Source organism: Ixodes scapularis, unplaced genomic scaffold (assembly GCF_016920785.2).
Source record: "Ixodes scapularis isolate PalLabHiFi unplaced genomic scaffold, ASM1692078v2 PGA_scaffold4__175_contigs__length_147842914, whole genome shotgun sequence".
Taxonomy (NCBI): domain Eukaryota; kingdom Metazoa; phylum Arthropoda; class Arachnida; order Ixodida; family Ixodidae; genus Ixodes; species Ixodes scapularis.
This window is the reverse complement of record NW_024609879.1, coordinates 103,887,693-103,912,896: the sequence shown is the minus strand read 5'-3', so window position 1 is coordinate 103,912,896 and position 25,204 is coordinate 103,887,693. Positions and strand designations below refer to the sequence as shown.

The following is a 25,204-nucleotide window of genomic DNA, read 5'->3' as shown; positions in this document are numbered from 1 at the left end:
CCGCTCCGGCCAACCCGAAAAGCCCATCTCCGCTGCCAGCAAAAATCGTCTGCTTCAAGCGCCATTGCCATGGAAATTGCCTTCTCAAAATTTGCACACGCATCCGATATTATTAAAACTTTGATAAAGTGTTTAGTGCTTTACTAACTTCACGGCAGACTAGTTTTGAAAAGTGTGAACTCGCCGTTCATTTTTTAATCAGCCGTGTTGTATCGATCTCCATGTATTCTCCCATAGGGCGGGCCGCCTCCTGGAACCCTGAGTACCACGTGACTCGCGCCGAGCCGCTCTGTCGGCCATGTTGTCGGCAAAACACGGGGTTCAAAGGATTGCGCTACTCTGCTCCGTAGGAGCTATATAGTGCTCTATTGAGATGAAATCACCCACATATATATATATATATATATATATATATTGTTACAAAAATAAATGTAACTGCACGGGACCTACATAGATGGCGCTGGTGGCTCTTAGCGAAGTATACGCAGAAACAACTAGATGGCGCACGGGACGATTCCTCCTCGCCTTCCCTCCTCTCCCTAACCCTTTAATCTCCAAGTGACACATATTTTGGGGTCGGGCACCCCTTATAAGGGAGAGCCGATCCCACTGGAGGAGTGAGCGAGCTGACTCCCTGAAAGAAAGTCGAGGCACGACCCGCCAGACTATCTGACCGAGAGCCGCAGTATCGCCAGCGGATCCCGCGTCGTAGTGGCAGCCACCACGCCTGCCGCCCGTGCAGTTTGGTCCCACAACCCCGATGTCTGTCTCTTTCCTGCGACGCTGATCGTGGGTAGCGTTTGTCGAGGCACGACCCGCCAGGCATCGCTCCCCGGTCCGGCCGACCCGGCATCAGTATCTTTAGCTGGTCTATCGTAACAAGTGGTGGAGGTGCGGGGCAGACGTGAACGATCCCCGCGATGGAAAGCGAAAAGAAAGATGCCAGGCCGACGACACGCAGGGAACGCCGAAAGGCCGTTGAAGAAAAACTCGGGTTTTCGTACCGCACACGTTTCGAAGGAGAGGAAAAGAAGAGGAGCCTGCACGAGCGATTTGAGGATATATTTGCGTTGTGCGAGAAGGAAATCGCGGCGAACAAGTAGCCTATGAACGGATTTGAAAAAACATTAAGGAGCCGCGTCATCCAAAACGAAACTGGAACTGTCATTATGCCCGACGATCCGAAAGGTCCGAATCTAATGTCACTCCGACCGTTCGCGCCGCCTCCCGTATTTAGAGGGAAAGCAGATGAGGACTTGGAGGACTGGCTCCATCTCTATGAGCGTTATGGCCGATCGCTTGCATGGACAGACGAACAAAAAGCGGACAATCTGGTGTTCGCTCTTGAGGACGTCGCCAGGCGGTGGTACGTGACGGCCCTGCGGGAACAGACGCCCGAGACCTGGGTCAGCTGGCAGAAGGCGCTTCGGGAGACCTTCGCAGGAGACCATGTCCAGGAATGGGCATACATCCGGCTGCAGGAGAAGCGACAACAACCGGGGGAGACGCCGCAGCAGTACGTCTCAGGCATCCTGCAGCTGTGCACTCGGGTCAACGCAGGGATGCCAGACGCGGAGAAACTCCGCTACCTGCTGCGGGGACTGCGGCCCGAGATGATGGAACGCGTGGCCATCTCGAACCCTCGCACAACCCAGGAGTTTCTGCAACAACTCCAGCGCCTGACGCACGTCGGGGCCATGGCACGACATGCTCTCATGACCATGCCAACGCATCCACTCCCGGGCCTTCACACCGAGAGCCCGGTCCTGGCGCCCGGTCTCGACCTAGGATCAGCACCTGGCGGAGCCGGGACCCTGAGCAACCCGACAGAGGTGTTCTACACCCCCCGTCAGGACGTTCCTGACCGGTCCACGGCAGCAGTTCTCGGGGCAATGCAGGAAACGTTGCGTGCCCTGACAGCTGCCGTGGATCGACTTGGTCAACGAGACCGCCGACCATTCCCACCTCGAGGCTCAAGAAACCAAGGAGGGCAAGTCGTCTGCTTCCGTTGTAATCGAGTTGGGCACATCATGCGCCAGTGTCCGGAAGCCCCAGCACCTCAAACTCCTGTCCTGGGCCAGCCGGGAAACCGGTAGGCCTGGGTCCCGGAGCCCGACCCGCCGGACAACAAGGGGGCTCTGTTTACGCGACCTTCCACCAGACACAGCTCATCACACTCCCAGCCATGGTAGAGGGACAAGACGCCCAGATGATCATAGACACTGGTGCTGTGGTGAACGTGATCTCGGAAAACCTGGCCGCGAGGCTGGGCAAGACTATCCGTCCATCGGGACTTCTCGTGCGTGCAGTGAACGGGGAGCTGGTAGACTCATGCGGGGAAATAGAACTGAACGTTCGTATCGGACCAAAAGTGAGTGTAGAGACGACGTTTGTGGTGCTCCCGGGTTTCCCACACGAGGTGTTGGGTGGTTTGCCATTCTGCGAAGCAACCAAGATGGTACTAGACTTCCCGAAAAAAGTGATCGTGCTCCAGGGACACCAGCTGGCTCTACACCTTGAGGATGGTCACCCCACGAACTCCCCCGACACTGTTAGTGTACAGTGCCTGGAGGAACTACATCTGCCCCCGAAAACTGAGGCCCTCATCCCGGTGCGGATAGCTGCTCTCGGTGCCTACTTGGTGGAACCCCTGACTCAACCCAGGCAGACATGTTGCCCCAGCGTAGCCCGAACGTTGACAAACGTCGAAAACCAGGTGGGATACATCCGCGTAGCCAACCCGGACAACGTGCCCCTGAGTGTTCCAAGAGGTACGACCATCGGAAAAGCAACTTCAATTGTCAAAACAGCACTGAGCACGACCCTCCCGAGTGGCGCCAGCGACTTCATTCCCGACATCCAGTTGGGTGACGAGCTGTCCTCCGAGGAAAGACTGCGATTTCAAGGCTTGGTGAGAGAATACGGCCACATCTTCTCCACTAAGAACGGTCCCATGGGACGCACAGACGTTGCTGAGCACGAAATCAACACCGAAGCAGCCCGTCCAGTCCGACAGAACCCCTACCGTAACTCCCCATACGAGCGCAAGATTATCGAAGACCAAGTTACGGAAATGCTGGCCAAAGGCGTTATCCGAACTTCGGCCAGTGCATGGTCGTCACCGGTAGTTTTGGTACGCAAGCGCGATGGGACTTGGAGATTCTGCGTCGACTTCCGCAAGGTGAACGCCGTCACCAAGAAAGACGTACACCCCTTGCCGCGTATGGACGACATCATGGACAAGCTTCAGGGATCCAGGTTCTTCACCACATTGGACTTGGCCTCGGGTTACTGGCAGGTCCCCATCAAGGAGCAAGACAAGGAGAAGACTGCATTTGCGACGGGGTCTGGACTCTACGAGTTCAATGTCGTACCCTTCGGCTTATGTAATGCCCCTGCAACATTCCAGCGCACGATAAACAAGGTGCTGGCGAATCAGCTGTGGAAAATCTGCCTGGCCTACCTGGATGACATCATCGTGTTTTCCCGAACGGCAGAGGACCATCTGCGGGACCTACGGGAAATCTTCCAATCCCTTGACAACGCAGGACTCCGACTTCAGCCGAGCAAGTGTCACATTGCATTCAACAGCATTCGTTATCTTGGCCACATAATGGACGGCCAGACCATCCGTCCCGATCCAGACAACATCCGCGTCGTCCTGGACACGAAGGCTCCAACAAACCGCAAACAGGTTCGGAGCTTCCTGGGTCTCTGCGGCTACTACCGAAGGTTTGTCAAGGACTTCGCACACATCGCTCGGCCACTAAATGAACTCACGAGATTGGATGTCAGGTTCACCTGGGACCAGGCATGCCAAGGGTCCTTCGAGACACTAAAAAAACGGCTGACCAGCGACCCAGTTCTTCGATTATTCAATCCTGACCTGCCCATCGAGATCCACACAGACGCCTGCGGCTACGGAATCGGCGCTGTGCTCGTTCAGAAAGATGGCGAAGAAGAATTTGTCGTGGGGTACGCCAGTCGACACCTGAACAAAGCGGAGATGAACTACAGCACAACCGAGCAAGAATGTTTGGCTGTTGTCTACGCCACGAAGCAGTTCAGACCGTATATATTCGGTACACCGGTTACGATCGTCACAGATCAGGCCAGCCTTACGTGGCTAATGACAGTGAGGAACCCGAATGGACGTCTCATCCGCTGGAGTTTGATGCTACAAGAATTCAACCTGACCCTGAAGCACCGACCAGGCAGCAAAAACATGAACGCGGATGCACTGTCACGGCTTCCTCATGATCCTGCACCTGATGGCGAAGAAGAGCTGCCGCTCCTAATGGTATCCAAAGAAGACATCAGAAAACTTCAAACCGAAGATCCTTTCTTGAAGCCGATCATCAAACATCTTGAGAAACCGGAGCAACCAATTGGGAAAAGAACAAAGAGAACGGCAAGGCCTTTCTCCCTCGTAGACGGCGTCCTCTATCGAAGAGCCAAGGGCTTCGCTGAGGAACGACTGGCGCTCGCAGTGCCAAGGACCCTGCGGCGCGAGATCCTTGCCGCGTGCCACGACGACACCACAGCGGGGCATCTCGGGGTGAGACGGACGCTAAAGAAAATCCGGCAACGCTATTTCTGGCCAAAAATGTTCGCCGAAATCACGCACTACGTGCAGTCATGCCCCGACTGTCAGACAAGGAACACTCCTAACCAGAAGCCGGCAGGAGAACTACAACCACTTGAACCCACGCTGCGCCCCTTCCAGCAGATCGGGATGGACTTCGTGGGTCCGCTGACGGAGTCCCAGGGTGGGAACAAGTACATTGTGGTGATGGTTGACTATTACACCAAGTGGGTAGAGGCAGTGGCGACACCTGAGGCAACGGCGGCCTGCGCAGCAAAAGCCTTCATGGATTCAATGGTCCTCAGGCACGGAGCACCGGAACGAGTCATTACAGACAGAGGGCGTCATTTCACAGCGGAGATGATGGAAGAATTATTCCGGCTGACAAGCACCAACCACGCCCGTACCACCGCGTACCACCCACAAACCAATGGCCTCTGCGAAAGATTCAACCGAACCCTGGCGGCGATGATCAGCAAGTATGTCTCCGCTCATCACCGAGACTGGGACCAGTTCCTTCAATACGTCGTCTTTGCGTACAACTCTTCGGTGCACGAGACAACCGGGTACTCTCCGTTTTTCCTCCTTCATGCAAGGGAGCCAACACTGCCCATCGACGCCACACTAGGACTCCGAGCCCATGAGTTACACGTGACACCGAATGAGGACATCGCCGAGCGCTGGGAGGAGGCCAAGAAACTCGTCACGGAAAGAGAGCTCTTAACCAAGGAGAACAGCAAAGAGCGCTATGACACGGGACGGCGGACCCAGAGTTTTTCCCCGGGTGACCTGGTCCACATCCGAATGCCCACCTCGAAACGGGGGAAGACGACCAAGTTCCTCCACCCATTCAACGGGCCATTTCGCATAGTGAGGCAAACATCGGCGAACGACTGGGAGGTGGAAACCCGACGAGGGAAGCGGGACGTCGTCAACGTGGAACGACTTAAACCGTACATCACCAGGGAGATGGCAGACGACGAGGTTCCTCAGGGAGACAAAGCAGCGGCCACCAGCGACTTGCCGGCAGGGACCAAGCCCGCGGCCGAGACCGAATCGTCAGCTCCAGTGGACAGTGCTTGTGACAGTGCTGACGAGGACAACGAGGAGTTCTTCGACGCAGAAGACTTCTCAGAAGCTGGGGAGACAACGCCAACAACTGCAGTGACTGTGAGCAAACGGCTGAACACTAGACCAGGCAGGGAACATACTAGACCCCGCCAGGACGATTTTATATATTATTAGTACTTAATCGAAAGTGAGTGGCTGAGTGGGACACTCGTTTTTTTTTGAGGGGGAAAGTGATGTTACAAAAATAAATGTAACTGCACGGGACCTACATAGATGGCGCTGGTGGCTCTTAGCGAAGTATACGCAGAAACAACTAGATGGCGCACGGGACGATTCCTCCTCGCCTTCCCTCCTCTCCCTAACCCTTTAATCTCCAAGTGACACATATTTTGGGGTCGGGCACCCCTTATAAGGGAGAGCCGATCCCACTGGAGGAGTGAGCGAGCTGACTCCCTGAAAGAAAGTCGAGGCACGACCCGCCAGACTATCTGACCGAGAGCCGCAGTATCGCCAGCGGATCCCGCGTCGTAGTGGCAGCCACCACGCCTGCCGCCCGTGCAGTTTGGTCCCACAACCCCGATGTCTGTCTCTTTCCTGCGACGCTGATCGTGGGTAGCGTTTGTCGAGGCACGACCCGCCAGGCATCGCTCCCCGGTCCGGCCGACCCGGCATCAGTATCTTTAGCTGGTCTATCGTAACAATATTATAGCAGTGATGAACTTTATGGTTTTAAGTGTCACACTCGGTCCGGTGTACTTATAGAGAAACGTGATTTGAAAGCCTTGCTTACTTTTTATACGAGTGAAGCTTTAAAAAAAATGGGAGTACTAGTTCGTGAGTGAACCTATATAAAAAATACACGTTTGTGGTAAGTTACCGGTAGACTAAATACAACGCGCGCACGAGAACAGTGTAGCGTTTGAAGAGCGGGGCGTCTGATCAGTCCGCGGAAGATGAGTGATGCAGCCAGCGCAGTACGGCGTCCAAACATTGGGGCTGCCGGGCTTTGGCTGCGCATGCGCCGGAGTGTTATCGAAGGCAGAAAGCTGCAGGCGCCCGAGGCGGAGCGTCTTCAGAGTTCTTAACCTGCCGCCCATACCCTCTTTGCAAGAGTATGGTCGGGTGCGTGATCACGTGGCAAGAGAAAAACGCACGACTGGTCCAACGAGCAATGTAGCTTCTATCGAAGTGTCAAGTTAGGGGTGAACCGAATGTACCCTACAGGCAACAGCTGGAAGAAATTGATTGGGGGTCCTTCTAAAGCCAACCGTGACATTCCTTTTCTTCTTTTTTTTTTTAAGTGATTGTTTTAAAGATGTTAGTGGCTATGAGAGGTCGCATGTACAGGAAGAAGCTTGGGGGGGGGGGGGGGGGGGGGGGGGGGGGGGAATGAAGCTTCATAAGCTCCGCCCCTGTCTACGCCACTGGTCCCGATGAATCCCAGACTCCAGCCCCGAGTAGGAACTTGGTGAAACTGTCCGAAAAACAACTTATTTACACCTGCAGGTGGGCTTCGAGAGACACTTGATACCGCTTCCTTTTCGACAAACTCGGCATGCCGCCTTTTTATTTTGGTGTCCGTCGAGATTTTCCCGCAATGTCTTGCTTATGTGCGTATTCCCGTTTGGTTCTTCATCCTTCTGTTGGCGGCGTTTGCCCGGGCAGTGAGGAAACCCCGATAACGATCTTCAGGAGGAGACCAGGCGCACGAAACTTCCGCATCGTTAGTCCACTTGACAACTTTGTGGGTTATTCCTCTTCTATTCTCTCCAACTCTGCGACCTGCGACCGTGACCTTCGGACGGGGCGCGGGGATGCGCTGTCAAGGGATACGTCCACAGCGTTGGATTGACTGGGACAGAGCCTGGGGTGGCTTCTAACGCCTGCTGCGGTCCATCTTCGTAAGGTGAATGGTTTTTGTTTCGAACCGGGTGGAAATGCCACCACTCTGACTGCCTGAGCCGCCGTGAACCACTGTTCTGACAGCCATGATATGAGAAATGTGTGCCAATATAATCATTCAAAACAAGAGCAGTGACCCTTGCAGACATCGTAGTTATCTGCAGGGACGGGAAGGTAGCCGACTGCAATCTGCTATGTTCTTTATGCGATTGTTCACGTGTTTCTATCAGCCTTTTCAAATTAATACTTTTTTTCCTGCATCTTGTTAGGTGTCTTTGAGCTGTTCTCAAGCATTTATTATGCATTAATCACTCGCGAATTTTTTTTTTTTTTTTTTTTTTTTTTTAATATGGTGTATTTTAATGGTGAAATATTGAAGAAGAACTGGTTACAAAAGAAAAGTAAAAACTTGATCGTTACAGCCTTTTGATTAACCTTCTGCGGTGTTGTGTAGCATATTTTTATGTTTGTCTGCAACGTTTATTTTTTGTGTGCTATTTTGTAGCGTTTGGCATTAGTTTATGTTAGTACATTTTGTATGCTGAGTATAATTTTTTTTTATCACTTCTATTTGTGTCTTTTATTTGTGTGCAGTTTAAATGAATAAATAGGTATAATACGTCGGTTTTGTGCGCACCTTTTTTATTTTATTTTTTCTTGTATTTTTTCTTGTAACAGCGCGAGTGCGGGCAATTTAAATACATAAATATTTAGACAAAAATAACTAAGGCGCCGGAGTCCCGCGTGCTCCAAACAAATGAAGACTCGCCATAAAGTTAAACGTTTTTATTGTTGTCTAAAACGTTTATGACCAGAAATAAATGGTGTTATATGAACTGATCGCATTCAGGCATACTTCTCCACCTGCATAAAACTCATTATCCCTTCAGCATTAAGTCCACTGTGGACCCGCCTCTTCGATTTAGAAGGTCAAAGCGCTTGGCGTTACTAATCGCAGTGCATAACTTTTCACGTTCAAAAATAAGTCGGCAAGCGTCGGTAAACGAGGAGAGTTTGTTGATAAAATATTCTGGAATATTTAAAGCGCGGCCATTTAGAATAGAAAACACAATAGTCACGGACGACGTGTCTGTTTTTCTCAATACCCGAGCGGCGAAATTTTTGCTGTCTTTTTTGTCGAACGCCACGTTCGATTACATCAATTGCTTAGGTGCATCGCAGTGGCTAAAACTCCGATGTCGATGGCGGCGAAAACTTACGTTGCGGACTTCGAGTGGAGCAACACGGGCGATGCCAACTTCATTTCACGTCCTCCTTTTTTTTTTTTTTTTTCTTTTTTAGCCAAGGTTGAAATTTTGTTTAGTGCAAAGAAGCTCGGTGGTAGTTCTGGGAAAGTCAATGCAATTATTCTTCCAGGGTTGAACAAATCTTCATTGACTAGCGCAACATTCGTCAAACTTAAGCTTTTTGTAACGCCTGGAAATTATTGCCAGTGCACAGTTTTTAGAAGGACACAGCTTTCCACCAAATAAAACTTTCGCCAGAAACAAAAAAAAAAAAAAGCATGAGTCGCATGTTTTGGCGTGTATCAGGCTACCGCTAAAGGTGTACCCACACGACGGACCAAATTGCTGTTTTGGTCCGCGGGCCGCGCATCACGTCACCTTACGTCACCGGTTTTCGAGGTCCGCCGGCGGTCCGCGGTCCGCGCTTGTGAGAAATGCCAAGCACTTTTCTCGCCCGGACCTTGGCGGCGGACCGCGGCGTTTTTAGTATAATTGAAGTGCTAAGTCTGGCAACAAGCTGACTTTTGTTGTTTGGATTGGAATCCAAATCCAAAGTCGTGTTCTTTTGGCGCCAACTGTTGAAGACGAAGAAGAGGAACCTTTTGTTGTACGACGATGGCGGCATGGTGCGACGATGCAACTTTTTACTTCATCGCGCTCGTGGAGCGATTCCCCGCCCTGTGGGACAATAGATGCATGCCCTTTTCGGTTCACTTAAGTCTTCCTCGTCCTCAATAGTCAACGCCAGGGCCACCGCGGCCAAACGTCTTTCCGTCAACCTCCATCTTGGCTCCTTACAAATAGCCTCAAAGCAGCTCACTGCATGCGTTTGGCGGAGCTGTGAGGTCGAGGGTTAGACCGACTCTTTTGGTCCGCCGTGTGGATGGTCATTGCAGCCGGGCGGCCCGCGGACCGCGCATCACGTGATCAATCGGTCCGCGGCCCGGTCCGTCGTGTGGATACACCTTAAAGAGTGCGACTTCATGCGTCTTCGCATCGAAAAAAGAATTTTGAGTGTCCTCAGAGATGAAAGGCAAGACGGCCTAGTCCTTTGTCCGCGTTAGGTGATCGGAAGTCAGGAAATAATAAAGTTTCTGAATCACACTCAGTGGCAGAGCGTCCCTGCCCTGGAAATGCTAAGAAACCGAAACTCAAGAAACTTGGCGCTACCAAGATGGCCGCATGCACAGTGCTGCCAGACCACCAAACAGTTTCGCATATATTTCCTGTCGCTAGGTGCTGTTTTAATACAGAAAAATCGGAGAAGGTTCATGAGCTTTGCAGATTTCTTGGTTTGCACGAGTGCTCGTGTAAGAATAGGAAACACTTGAGTAAGCTATAAGCTCGTAATACGCAAATCTCAAAATTTTTGTTGCCACGTTCCGGGCAGCAGCCCAGCTCGACGGGCGAGGTTAAGGCCGATAACAAGCTTCCCGTGTTATCAAACCGGGGGTGCAATAAAACTTCACAGCGACGATTGCGGTCTTCGGCGGAGTGCCGAATCGTTCGGTCATTCGCATGGGAAAGCGGAGATTAAAACACGCCGATCAGTTTTCAAGATAGATAACCCTCCAAGTCTTCTTTAGTAATATTAGTCTAATATCTTATGAAATAGTAAACATAAGCATAAAGATGTGCGGTTCGTGCTCTGTTCTTCTATGCTTGATTTCTTCACCTGTCGAACACATTTATTTTGAAAATAAAATATGGTTTGATATATTTTAACGAGATTATATAGTGAGAATGCTCAAAACTGGCATGGCGCAACAGTAGGCTTCACCTTACAACGAGCGCGTGCTGCACGAAAACCAAGCAAGTTTTTGCGATGTCGCGAACGAGCCACAAACCAACGATATAATGAGAAACATTTCGGCCCCCGGAATCGTATGTATAGGAATCCGAAAGCCAAAAACACAACGTGAAAATTGCACAGACAGAAGAGGGCTGTAAATTAAAGTATTTTATACAGTTCCGCAATTTTACGAATACGGAACCGTAATCATGATTCAGAAAAGTTCTCTCTCTAGCGCCGTACGTTTTACAAATGACAATAATAAAATCTTGTTATTTTCTTTATATGCAAGGCAGCTTGTGTTTTTTCTTGTATTTTAATTAATTTACAGGCACTGTTCTGATGAACATACACACACACACACATGCATGCAACAAACAAAAATAGGAAAGAGGCACGAAAAAAAATTTTCGATGTGAAACACGCGCGACTTTTTACATGCATCGAAATTTCCCGTTAGGTTTCAGCCAAAGTGCCGTCGTACCCTGCGAACGAAGACACCATCGGGGCACGACCGTCGGGAATACCGCTATCGGATTCGCCACGCTGCACGACTCGGGCGGAGTCTTCCGTCTCGGAGACGCCACCGTCGCCTTTCGTCCTTGGCCGAAGCTTGCCCGCCGAGAAAAGCGCACCGTGAGTCGTGCCGCAGCGATAAGAGGACGTCCCAGCGGGAGTGTGCACCTCGCGCCTTGTTTCTGGGGGGCAGCATGCGTCGGCGAGTGGGCATCGTGGGCTTCGGCCATCTGGGGCAGTACCTGGCGGCCGAACTGCAACGGAGGACCGACGAGGTCGAGCTCGTCTTCGTCTGGAGCAGGGGCAGGGTGCAGGGACTGCCGCAGCACCTCGTGCTCGAGGACCTGGCACACGCGGCGTCGCGAAGGTAAGGCAGCCGCCCAAGACGGTGCAAAAGGGCTCGCACAGTAATTCATACCGCCCCGGCCCCCGGGTTAAGTCCGATGCCTCACAGTGGTTGTAGTAAGTGGTAAGTTGGGCTAATTGGTGTAGCATTGTAAAAGGGTAAAAACAGCGCGAAAAGCGACACGGACAGAGAAGGTCTACACACACAGAGCGCTGAATTTATGCCTCCCCTACATAACGTACACAAGCCCCCTCCCTCCCCATGTATTTCTTACGCCAACCCCTCCTGGATTACAAGGCCAGCGACTCCAGCGACCTATAGGGGTCCATACTTCGGTAGTAATTCAATTACAGTAATTAAATTACTGTAATTTAATTACTTTTCCTAGTAATTTGTAATTGTAATAATTACTTTTGGCTGAAAGGAATTGTAATTGTAATTTAATTACTTTCTAGCATCAGTAATTGCTAAATTTCAGGCACAATTACAATTACTTTTGCAAGATTTTGCGGCGGTGGCGCTTTTCCCCCCTGGCCACGGCGACGAGAGCACAACCGAAGCAATAAAAGAGAGAGTCTCCCAACCTGCTCAAAAAAAGGGAAAAGGGAGGCTGGGATAGAACGGAATGAAGGATTTTGTAGACTGCAAAACGATTTAATGAAGAATTTCAGAAATAATTTGATAAATGAGGGCTTCATTCGCGTCCGTTTTCGTTCCTGTCGTAGTTGAATCTGACTCTTCGTCTCGTTCGCTTCCTGTTGCTCCTGTTTCTAGGGGTCTTTCTTATTTCTCATTCCCACACGGGGGTATGGGGGTCGAAGTCGAGCTGGTTGGCTCCGATCACATCATCCGGTCGAGGCGGGGAGGTTCGAAGTTTTCCTTACGCCTCTTCGCCGCTAGCATATTCGCTTACATATTTCAGTCAAGTTTGGGGACTTTTTTGTTCATGTAATTATTCTCTTTTCTTTATGAGTTTTCACGTCTTTCTCCTCTATCTCGTATGTTGGTACCACTAACAGAGGGTCGTGCTACTCTAATATCGAGGCGAAGAAGCGCAGTTTAGCAACAACAGTTGGAAGTAAGGCAGGGTGAGTCGTGTTAATTAGACCTGCTGCTTCTTTGCTTCTTCGCCTGACATGACGATCCTAAATTTATTATATATCTCAGGAGCTTTTTTTTTTTTTTTTTTTTTTGCCGTGCACTGAATTAACCCAGAATCCCTGGCAAGAGAGTTGCTGCTATTGTGACACTAGTTTTGTGGAAGCGACCGCAGTTCGCGTGCTACGGTTACCCACATCCGACATGTTACAAGTCCACAAACAGGGAGAGGCAGCGAATCACCGAGTTTTATGATACCAGTACTGTCGCATATTTGTTTCCTTGTATTATTTTTAAGTTTATTTTTTGTTGGTTTGACTTGGATACCATTTGCACAAGCTCTAAAGAGATTCACCTCGCACCTGTGAATTTTGTCGCCATTTATTTTTATTTTTTGAGAATATAAGAAATCAGAAGTTCATTACTCCAAACTATTAAGTTCTATAATCCATTTAACAAATTTCATAAAAGAAAAGTACAATGCGTGACATTTATACAGCGGCCATATAACTCGTTTACAGTTATATGGCCCAAGGTGGGTAACTCTCAGAAATAAGTAATTGTAAAGTAATTGCATTACTTTTAAAAAGTAATTTGTAATTGCAATGAACTACTTTCGCGTAGTAGTAATTGTAATTGTAGTTAAACTACTTTGGGGGCTAAGTAATTGTAATTGTAATTAAATTACATTTTGAAAGTAATTTACCCATGTATGTAGGGGTCGCTACCATCGGGTAAATGTGGTGGTTTCAGGCTACACCCCCTAGATCGTCTAGCAGGTATTGTCTCAGGTCCTGCAAATGTGCCAGCTCAACGCACAGCGCTCGAGTTTTAGCAGGCAAGCATCGGACTCAAAATGGTTTGCCCCTATCTTTGTTCGGGACAAACCTGCGGCGATGTGCTGGCGTAAGCGAGCTTCCATGGCTTGACTTTCTTCGGGGAAGTGATGGTGGGACTGCGATGCTGATGAACGTTGATTGAAGGCTCAGTTCTGCGGGCACACATGTTCCGCAGAACTCGCACGCCCTCCACACTCCTCTTCTTTTCAAGTGCAATAAAGTATGAAACGCGCAAAGTCTGGTTCACGCGTTCGCTTATACGACAGGGACAAGAGTCACTGGAACAGCGGTTCCATAGCGCCAACCGCCGATATCGTGTAATCACGGAAGCCTCAAGAGATGAGCAGAAATCGGGAAAGAAACCTCTTTCGTTCAGTTAAGTGTTTTCCCACTATAAGTACCGTTCATTTTGCTGGAGTCGCGAATAGTACGTGCTGGATTCTCAAAGTCCCCCAAAATTGTCCCCAGCTTCCCGAGCCACTAAAGCCGCGGTCACACTAGAGAGTTTTAGTAGATCGTTCCCATGACTCCGATAACGATACCCGATACTCCGCCACCGCCTCCCTTGCGCATGCAGAGTATCGTTATCGGGGCTATCGGGGGTATCGGAACGATCTACTAAAACTCTCTATTGATAGCACATCGTACAACTCACATTCTATAGCAGGGGTGGCCAGGCTGACCCAGCCTAAGAGCCGCAAACAAAACCACGAAACTTCTAAGAGCCGCGGGGGGGGGCAAACTTTTGTTTAGAGCAATAAACGAAACTTGAACTACTTTCAAACTATCCAAGTCAAAAGCAGTCCAACTATACGCAAGGTAGCAGCAGCACAAGACTACCAAACCGCAACCTGTTTTTCGATTTAAAACGCGTTCCATTTCTCTCTTTGGGGAAGTGCTCGTGTGACGCGGAGGGAGGCGGAGGAGTAGGGGCCGAGGGGGGGGGGGGGGGGGGGGGGGGGGGGGGGGGGTAGAGAAGGGAGCCGCGAGCCGCACTCTAAGGGCTCATTCACACTGGAAGCGGATCCGCGTTCGCAAAGCGGTTGCGAACGCGGTTGTATAAGGATTCAGTACAATTGCACGCGCACACGGTGACATCAAATGCGCGTGCAATTGCACTGGATCTTTATAGACCTTTGTCCGGAAGTGCTCTTTTTAGCCTCGACCGCAAGGAGCAAAAGCGAACAATAATCTCGAACCCAGACGCTCACGGGGAGGGGGGGCTGCGTCGGCCTGCGCCGCCAGCTCCCGTTGAGGGCTTCTTCGCTGGTGTGCCGACTGCCGTTTCGCCGGCATCGGTCCTGTTTACCGCGGTATGTGAGTATAGTGCCCGTAATGTGAGAGCCGTGTGTCCATACGCCACTTTGCCGTTGTTGGTTTTCGTCTAGCCGAGCCAGAAAACATCTCGCGACGAGTTGACCGCGCCGCGAGTGACGAAGAAGAAGCAAACATGGCGACGGTTTGTGCGATTGCTTTGGTGGCTCCGGTGTTGAGTGTCTTCAACGTCCTCGTGAGAAGGTTCCCCTGCCCTTCGAAGTTATTGCAAGCACCACGAAAGATGTGGAATCATCGTCTCAACTACAAATAAGCAGGCCTTCACGAGCAACAACCGTGCCGAGCAGGCGCTCGGCACATTTGTGTCAGGCTCACGCAGCCAGCGGCACAGTTGTGTTGGTTGTGTCGTCAGATGTTCAACAACGCCGAGGTATTTTCATTTATCATTTGGAATGGCTTCAAGAGTGGGAAATTAATCTATTTCGCGGATTGTTAACGCCGAGGCGAGTGCCCTCCGTTGCAGTGCCGTCGTCGCGCAAAGTGCAGAGAAAACCGGGTGGCGATGGCGGCGGTGCTCTTTGATCTTGCGCCGTCGGGTTCATGAAGTCCGGAGTAAACGTACGTACGTGCGTCTGCTGGATCGGTGTTTTGGACTTCCTCAAAACTCTTTCTCACGCGCATTTTCCTTGTGAAGCTTTGTAGCTCATTACACCTCATCGTCGACTGCGCTCATTTGACTACGACGGACGAGCCTGCGTGATGTGAATTTCACTGCCTAAGATCCTTGGTGTGCTGTAACGAGGGCTAATAAAATATCACCGCGAACTTCTGAACAAACGAGTCGAAGTTTCGTCTGCTATCATAACTGATCGCCTGTCACAATATTAATCAGTAGCGTTCCTAGACTCCGCCCCCACAGGCACCGTGCTTCGTTGCCCGATAGTAAGTGTCTCCTGGTACCTCGTATAATTCCAGCTCCCACTTCAAGTAAGTACCATCCTTTAGAACTGGCAATTAATAGTTTCGAACCCAGACGCTCGCAGTGTGTGTGCGTGTGTGTGTGTGGGGGGGGGGGGGGGGGGGGGGGGGGGGGACGTGTGCTAACATACTCGGAGCCCTCGTTTACGCCGCTTCGCAGCGGCAGACAAGGCGCCACATTACAAAAGAAAGCTAATCCGAGCTGTCTATGTAACTAGACCCATTCGCTAGTCATTCGATGAAACGTCGTCGTCTCGTTTTCATTCGCTAAAACTGCGTTCGATCAAGTGAACGCCTCGCACTTATTTCGGCTTGGCAGAGCCGCGCTGCCGCAGAAAGGCAAGCAGATCGCGAAAATCGGTCTCAAACGTGCCACGAATGTAATGTCGTATACAAGAAGCCAACAATCAAGCATTTGAAAGCTACAAGAAAGCAGTAGCGAAATATTTACTACGCAATGAACCCGGACTGAAACGCGGATGTCAAGGGTCAGCAGACACCGAGAACATCTAAGACAAGAAAGGTTTTCCCTTATTTTCCTTGATCGAGATGGGTTCTCGAATGTTCATGACATCTTGCCTGTTGAAGAACGGGCCGCAGAGGCTTCTGGTGAAGACATCTTTCACGATGTGTCGGTGCATTCGGACAGCCTGCCGCATTCAGCTACCCAAAGCAACGCCGCCAACGCAGCCCCCCCTCCCTGCCTGCCAGTTCTTTCCGCGTGGTGGCGCGAGCGTAGATAAACATGGCGGCGCCCCGGAATTGGCGCGGACACTGGTCTATACAACCGCTTTCGCAACCGCTTCGCGAACGCGGATCCGCTTCCAGTGTGAATGGGGGGTAACACGGGAAGAGCCGCATGCGGCTCGCGAGCCGCAGCTTGGCCACCCCTGGTCTATAGACACTGTCTGAGATGTGTTTCTTCCTAGTGTTCCGGTCTTTTCACATCGGTCATTAAACAAAAAGACATTCGAGCACACGTGCATCAAGCAAACATACCTTCGCAGATAATTTTGTCATCATGTTGTCGGCAGTGTTCGAAGTTGCCGGAAAAGAATTCGAGACGTCTGGCCCGGAGCTTAGGCGAAAGGAATCTCTCCTTTTTATTGCTGTCTCACGGGCTCCCGAGATCCACTTAGAGCGAGCCAGAGGGAGAGTCTGCACGAGCAACTCGCGCTCGCTGTGCATGCTCGGTTCTGTGGCGCTCTCATTGTTTTAATTTAGAGCGCAAAGGATTTCTTTTTGAGTGAACCAGGTATTAAGAGCTGCGACTCTGCAAGGTCTTGAGCTAACACCATGTCTTTTTGACCACGGCTTAGGGTTCGAACGGGAAGCGTCGTGATATCAAGTAAAGAACACTTTTTTCTTGGAATGGCTTCCCCAGAAGAAAACGTGCACCGTGTATACGTTCATTGAAACCAAATCTGCTGCACCAGTTCCGCGGAACTGTATAGAGAACAAACTTATGGAAAACCTCCATGCGCCATCACGCCAGTCTCTTTATGCCAGCAGCCTAAGAAATTATTCACGCACTCGATTAATGGTTTCATCTGTTGACGTCGGTTGATCCCTTCTCTCTGTACCTAACACTGACCCGACCTGCGTCGATAAATTTCTTGCGACGCTGACGCGATTGGCGACGGGTTCTTTTGCTCTTCATGAATTCAAAATGTCCACACACACACAAGCAAAAAAATAAGCATATGCTGTCCACCTGCTTTCCATATATCTTCCCGTCGCACAGATCGTCCACTTGACATTCATCTGGAACACCGTGACACAGCACCACGTGACGTCAATTTATGTGCACAAATGGACGAACAAATACTTCTGAAAATGTTCCGCTAAAAATAACCTGTTTTACAATTGGTGAAATACTTTACACCCTTAAGGGTGTAAAAAAGGAGTGCCCAAAGATCTACACCTATGGCTACACCCTCTCACCACCCTTTTTGAAGGGTGTTCGCCGCACTAGCATCGTCTTAAGCCGAGGTTAATTTAGCGACGACCTCCAATTATTGTCTGTACCGATGCTTTTCACTTTGGGATGCATTTCAAAACAACATGCAGCCTCGCAATTGTGGAGGTGGTCACCTGCAAATTAGTATCTTTGAATTGTCATGGTGAGTTCACCGGGGTCACGATCCTTCTCTCGCACGTGCGTGATCTCCGTGTCATTATGTGCTCTTCTCTGTGTATGTGACAATTGCATGTGGTGCGTTCGTTGCCTGTAAACTTACTGATATTCCTAGATGCCGCTAATATTGCCAGCGTCCTATTTTCTGAGTGTTAATGGGCATCCTAAAGCCACAGCCACACTGCTTGTACATATCGTACAAAATACAGCTTTCACCGCAGACATGAGGGCAGAATTATGCGTATGCTTCGAAGATGACTGCAGTCAGTTTTTGGATGCCCCATGTGACGCGGCCGACGGCCGTCATACAGGAAAGAGTGTTGAGAGGGAAAAGGAAACTCGGAACATGTTGGTCAAGATATACAAGGAAGAAGCGCGCCTCAGACTGTCTTTTGTATGATGTATCTGCAGTGTGCATACATCATACAAAAGACAGTCTCCAGCAGACACGAGTCACCACAATATATCCGCGGTTCGAATGCCGCGTGCCAAGTTCTCTCCCTGAACTCATTGCCACGCGGCATTCGAAGCACGGATCTCGCGGTGACTCGCGTTCGAATCTCTATGCAGACTGTCAAAAGCAGTGTGACCCAGGCTTTAGGATGGCGGCCCTGGGATGTAGAAAGTTTTCGTGTATATGACCACCCTGTAAACGGTCCCATGCAGGCCGGACCTGGTGGTCGAAGTGGCCCACCCGGCCGTGGCCCGAGCCCACGGGGAGCAGCTGCTGCGCCACAGCGACCTGCTCCTGGGCTCGCCGACGGCCCTGGCCGAGCCGGACACCGAGGCGCGGCTGCGGGCGGCCGCGTCCCGCCACGCCCTCTGGGTGCCGTGCGGGGCCCTGTGGGGGCTGCACGACATTCGGGCGCTGGCGGACAGGGCGCAGCTGGCACAGCTTACGGTCACCATGGCCAAGCACCCTTCCGCACTCAGACTCGTCGACCCGGACATGCGCAGTCGCTGCGAGGCTGCCGCCACCAGGCCCGTGCTGCTGTACGACGGTGAGTTCAGACGGAACACGGGGGTAGTCAAAGATGGCAGGGTACTACTTCAAAGAGGAGTCTCATAGAAGCCTCAGAGCTTCTAGCCGACGCTTCAGTAAGGGACCTCTCTTCGGGTCCATCAAGAGGCGGCTGCAAGTTTGAAGCTTGCGATCCCAGGAGACTCCTTAATTTTCATGTCGCTCACCATGGAATGGGTGGATAGACTGTTAGATGTACTGCATGGGGTAATTGTCTCACAAGGAGTTGTGCAGCGTTAGAACGGAGCCGGCTGACTTTACGCGCATGCAAATAAGGGTGTAGGGCTCACATTGCATAAACATCCCTTCGCCGCCCCCCAAGAATTACAAAGAGACACTTTTTTTTAAATTCTCAACGGTCATTATGGGTGCCTGTATACCCTCCTCCCATGGCCTTCCCAGATAGGCATCAAATATCGAATGCCAAGCTTCGTTTCTCTTCGAGCTATATCCTCACACGCGTCTCCAAGATAACGAGCAGCCGCCGTGACAGCTGCCATGAACGGTGCCATGAACGGGGGCCCTAGCCGTGACCGGCCTCCGTTGCCGTGACCCGAAGCGGAGACCTTTCCGGAAACCGTGTCACGAGCGCGCGCGTCACGACAGTCCGCGCATCGGGGCACGCGTACGCACGCGCCACCGATCTCGGTGGCTGTCCGCATCTTGGCAAACGGCGGAAGCTGCGGTCCACTCCGGGACAATCAGAGAGTCGAAGCGAGGCACGTGACGTCGTAAGACCAACACGCCGCTTACAGACGAGTCGACGTTTGACCACACCAGGTGAGGACGCTGGGCGTGCGCAGTGCCGATCGGAGCGCCACCCCAGCCGCGTGATGTCTGGACCGTGTGTTGGTGGTGTACATCCTACCGTGGACAGATATGTCACGTGCTTCGAATCGTTTCTGATTGTTCTCATGGGTGCAGTATAGCGTTGCGCCCTTTGCCAAGGTATGCTTAAGCGCTGTCCTTGTCAAAGCCTCTTTAATGAATGGGAGTGCTCGAGCTTCGTAATTTTCCTTGTGAGGTCGTGATGAGAAGTGATTGATTGTAAAAATAAATTTAAAACAATCTCAAATTATTCTGGCAGTCCCCGTTCCGCTTTTGTTTTCGCACCTGAAACATGTCTACTAACACAAAGGAAGAACGCTGTTGCCAATGAACGCGGGACAGAACCACGTCACATGGTTCCTCGCTATCTGCAGGACCAGCGATAATTGCTAGGCAATCCATGGTGGCATTGCGGTTCACAAGAAAGGAGATAGAAATGTGATGTGAGAATTGACAGCTTATCTTGCGAAAAACACAAACCGCTCTTTTTCGTGTGATTTTTTTTTTTTGTAAGGTTAACATTTTGATTGATCTCAGTTGTGAAACATCATTTACTCAAATAAAACTTTTTTTTTTCTGTTTGGTTCTGAACCGAATGTTTGTGGTCCTTCGCGACATTAGAGCGTCTTCAAGTACCGTTATTTTTTACAATACTCCAAGAGCCAAAGCAAGAAGGTTTTTACATGCGATGAATATTGGAAGGTCCCGCTCCGGCGATTTTTTCGGCTACGCCAACTAACAATATTTTCTTAATCCACGTTTCACCCTTTCTGGTATGCTATCTAGTATTACGAAATCCAAAATAATGATTGTTAAATCGACAAATAAAAATTATGCAAAACGTGGTGAATGATGTTGATTGGGGCGAAGCTCTGGTGGTGCTGATGGTACTGATTTTATTGTCCAAAGGTAGTGCTGATGGTGCTGATTTTTTTTTATTGCTCATAGGTATAGTGCTGAGTTCCGGGTTGCCCGTTTCGACTTCCTTATTACTGCTTTATGTGGTTCTTCTAGCGGATCAGCTCGGATCCGCCGTGGGAACGCATCGCCACCGCTTAAGTCAACGGTCCATGTCAGAAAGAGAATTTCTGGTATGGAACGTGGTTATATACGCATTTGACCGTAGCGCCCTCTCGTCTATAAACGTTGAGCCAATGCATGCAAACTTTAACGCGATTATATACGCATTTGACCGCAGCGCTCTCTCCTGTATAGACGTTGAGCGGCTACATGCAACGTTTCATCCATGACAGAAACCCCAGCTCTTGCGTTATTACCACATCTCAAAGCCCCCTACTCGTCCCGCAGTTGTGGCCGGGTGGTTAAGGCGATGGAGTAGAAATCCATTGGGGTCTCCCCGCACAGGTTTGTATCCTGTCGACTGCGCAAACATTTTTTTTATTTTTTTTATGCCCCATGTCCCGGACGGACGGACGGACGGACGAGGCTAGACCCTAAGGCGCTTCGCCCCTAAAACCAACATTCAAATATACCCGCACTTTTCATTGCCGTGACGTCAGTGGCAGGCAGGCTTGCCAGTCGAGCAGGCAGTCTAAGAAACGATGTCAACCATTTGCTTCGTGCTGATGCGCGGGTACTGGAACGAGCTTTCAAAGCATTCATTTGACAGTATGTAACTACTTGAAATCAGTTGGGAAAAAAAATCCTATTGTCTAAAGAGTGAATCCATGCCTGTCGCTGGCGTGTGTGTCGTGTGTTGCTTAAACTTTTGAACTGCACAAAGTGATTTATATCACTGCTGTTGGTGCTCGGGACTCGTTAAACTTCGTAGTGAAACTTTTTTTTTTTCCCGCTGTATCATTTCTTTAACATGTAAATAAACATTATTATTATATTGGGCAAATGCCAGCGGAGGAAAAAAAAAACGACATTTTTAAACTGTTTTTATTATGTGAAACATAACGCGTACAAGCACGTCAATCTGTCCGCCAGGTCCCGTGCGCGGGCTGTGCCCCCTGGCGCCGAACAACGTGAACAGCATGGCGGCGGCCGCCCTTGCGGCGCACACGCTGGGCTTCGATGGCGTCCGTGGCCGTCTGCTGGCGGACCCTGGCCTGGCGGATTTCCACACGCTCGAGGTGGAGCTTGTGGGCCCCAGCGAGCCGGACGGCCGCACCTTCAAAGTGCACACCGTACGCCGAAACCCATCGGACAAGGGCGTTGTGACCGCCAGCGCCACCTACGGGGCCTTCTTGGGCAGCGTGCTCGGTACGGACCGCCGTTCAAGTATACATCTATTCGCGACCCCAACGGTTCCTCTGTCTTCGCCGCCAGGCTTCGTCAATTTTCGCTCCATGAGTGCTCGCGCAATATGGGATTCCTTACCATGCTCCATTCATTCATAATTTAGAAGCATAGTTAAAGGCGTAACCTTACATTGTTAGGCTTTAGTTAGGTGGCGCAAGCCGCCTGATTAAAAACGTGCAGCTTCATTCATCCACATTTATCCACTTGGATAGGCGTCTTTGTCGCTTTCGGGGCGTGACCGTCTTTTCCTCTGGAGCTGCGCATAGATGAGAGGAGAGGGCTCCAGTGGCGTATCCAGGCGTGGGCGAAGCTAGGCTATCCCTCCCCCCCCCCCCCTCCCCCAATTCACTTCCCGGGATCGGAACCAATTAATAAAGCGTGTGGGAAGGGGGGGGGGTGCTGGCAGCTCCCCCGCCCCCCTGTAGCTACGCCTCTCGGAGAGGAAACACCTGTTTACATCTTGATGGCGCACTTTTGCAGGAACTATAAACTGTTGCCTTGCAGGTTAACAGGACACGCTTTTCCCACAAAGCCTTCGCTCTTTCCACTTTAGCAGAGCAAACGCTGGAGAGGAGGCGAGTCGCTCCTCGCTTCCTCTCGCCTTTTTTCAACATTCGCTTTGTTAAAGTGGAAAGAATGAAGGGCTTGGTGAAAGGAACTTGTCCTGCTTTCCTTAACCTCCATTTTTTTTATGGAGTGAATTATTTGCGCATGCATCGTTCCACGGGCAGCATCACCGCTTTGGTGTGACATCAGAAACATGTAGTCGGAGAGATTGCTCGAGCGAACGGCGCAGAAAAAGTTACCATTGTCAGAGGGATTTTCGCGCGAGCTGCGCACGTGCTACGCGCGGAATCACACGCTTCTTACCTGCTGCCTGCTGCTCCAATAATTTTGCAAAAGATCTGCCGTAAAGGTCCGAGAGAGCGCCCGCCCCCGAGAGATCGTTCATCCCGTTTTTCTGGCTAAATATCTGTGACATAAAAATTCCGAAACATCGCCCACCCCCCGATTCCCGTCAGACGTCACGCGATGTCCGACGGAAATCGCATCCGCCGCGCGATCTGCTCCCCCGGTACGTCTGATAAGCAAGTTCATAGCGGCTGGTTCCCGCGCTTTTGTCCGCGATCTGCGCGCGCAATTTCTGCTCCCGCGACAGGCAAGTTTGTAGCGGGTTCCCGGATGTTTATTGCACCATGAAACTTGAATCTAGCTGCTACGTCCGCGATTTGCGGTATTCGTTCCCTTGAGATGCGAGTTCTCGGCGGGTTTCCGCGTGTCCTTCGCACCGTGAAACGCGAATCTGCTGCGTCCGTATACCCGTCATATCCTTTCCCGTGACACAGGAGTTCGTAGCGAACTTTCGCGTGTTTATCGCTATTTGAAACGCGAATTTGCGGTGTCCGCGATCTGCGGTATCAGTTCCCGCGTCACGTAGTTTGTAGCGGGTGCCAGGGTGTTTAGCACTAATTTTTTATACCATTTTTGCTGTGGCATCCCCAAAGATAGCCCACCTCATGTTATCATTTATCTCTTCATTTTGGGTGGGCGTTCTTTCGGAACTTTAAGTAGTCATAAAAGTTTGAGTTTTAGTTATCTTTGTCAGTGCTCAAGAATAATACCATAGAAGGAATCAATCTTTCGACGGTAAAAACAACGATAGGGAGAGTTGAGATCGCGATTTCATTTTGCTCTCTACAGTGCATGTTTAGTGCCAGGCGCAGAAACGTCTCTTTCATAAAAACTTCTCTCTGTTTTGTTACCCTTTGTTTTCTTGCAGAGGCGGCCAAGGGCCGGGGACCAGGGCTGCATTTTTGCTGAGCATGAGCATGCGGGAGCCGTTCTCAAGATTCGTCGCCATGCGCGGCAACGCTCTCTTAGCTGCTTCGCTTATTCGAGCAACCGAATAAAATTTTATTTACTACACATATACGTAAGGGTTAATTATGATGCGTGCATTAAAGGATCGATGAATAGGAACTCAAGAATGTGATGGGCCGGGTACCGTGTGTGGTACACATGCACCTGCGGGTACATGCAGCCTAAAAGTTTAATCTTCCAGAAACGTCGACTACGGTTGCTGAGAGGCGAGAAAGTACCACTTCGATATTTATTACCAACTCTCGTGCGTGTTGCTCGAAGATATTTATGAACATACAAATTGTCCATCCTCCCTCCCCCCCTTAAAGAAAAAAACCCTAAAAGACTACGCGTTTTTGAACGCTCATTTTCCGCCTAATTGTTGTGATAGCGGTCTAGACCATGATGCCAAAGCTTCAGCACTAACGGTTATCTTGTTAAAAAGTTATAAGCGGTTTTCTGAAAGTTTGAACGCGAAAATGGCGGCCGATGGGGCCCTCGAAAACATGGAGCTGGATGGCGCCTGTCCTCAAGAACGAACCCCGTTTTTCCATCGCAATATCAGAAAGAAAAACAAAAAAGAATTGTACTTTTTGAATAACATAACGTTTAGGTCCAAAACAGTCGGTGACAGGTCAAGAGTTCAGGGGAAGCTCCTCCCACCCTTTTCCATATTAGCAGAACGAACGCTGGAGAGGAGGCGACCCCCTCTCCAGCGTCCGCTTTGCAGAGGTGGAGAGGGGTGGGAGCAGTCACTAAGGTAAGTTCGTCCGCCATTTTGTTATGCACTAAGAGGCAAAAACTAAACCACACGCACACAAAAAAGATCTATATATATATGGGTAATTTCATCTCAAATCGTGCAGGCAAAAAAAAAAAAAATTCATTTTTAATTTTACTGAAAAACATATATGTTACGGCGTCGTCTCTAAAAGCAGTTGCCACAAACCGCAAGTTCGTCGCATGGCACCTGTATATATATACTCGGGCTATATATACAGGTGCAGATATATATGCACCTGTATATATATGCACCATATCTTTGGCAGAACACCAAAGATATGGTCTAAAAACACACCCCCCTCAAATGCCAGCGTCATTGGTTCTTCAAATAGTAGAATTCTTTATCAGTCAAGGACAAAGAGGGAGCGCTTATACAAGTATTGTCGTGATGGGACCTAATCAGGAAGGCTTCGTGAATTTCTCTTGCCGTTTTTGTTTTGTGATGGCCCAAGACACAGGTGTAACCAAAGATGGGGCTGCACTTTTCAGAGTTGGGCCCGCAATCGCAACGGTCACAGTGGACCGCTAATCCGCAAATAAACAATTCAGTTGAAAGTTACGCCGCGCCCTGTCTAGTTCCCTCTTCGTTTTTTGTCCCTGCTTTTTTTTTTTTTTTTTTTTTTTTTTGCGTTTTACACCATAATTAATTATCTGGCTA

The 25,204-nt window shown here is 50.3% G+C and overlaps 1 protein-coding gene across 1 annotated transcript; it reads left to right on the top strand.

Moving 5' to 3' along the window:
- The first annotated feature begins 11,125 nt into the window (after positions 1 to 11,125).
- Positions 11,126 to 23,833, top strand: LOC121837579 (putative L-aspartate dehydrogenase). The gene is made up of 4 exons (XM_042293228.1): positions 11,126 to 11,480; positions 18,453 to 18,787; positions 21,589 to 21,864; positions 23,684 to 23,833. The coding sequence occupies exons 1-4, from the start codon at positions 11,308 to 11,310 to the stop codon at positions 23,722 to 23,724; spliced, it is 825 nt and encodes a 274-aa protein (XP_042149162.1). The 5' UTR covers positions 11,126 to 11,307; the 3' UTR covers positions 23,725 to 23,833.
- Positions 23,834 to 25,204: the final 1,371 nt, after the last annotated feature.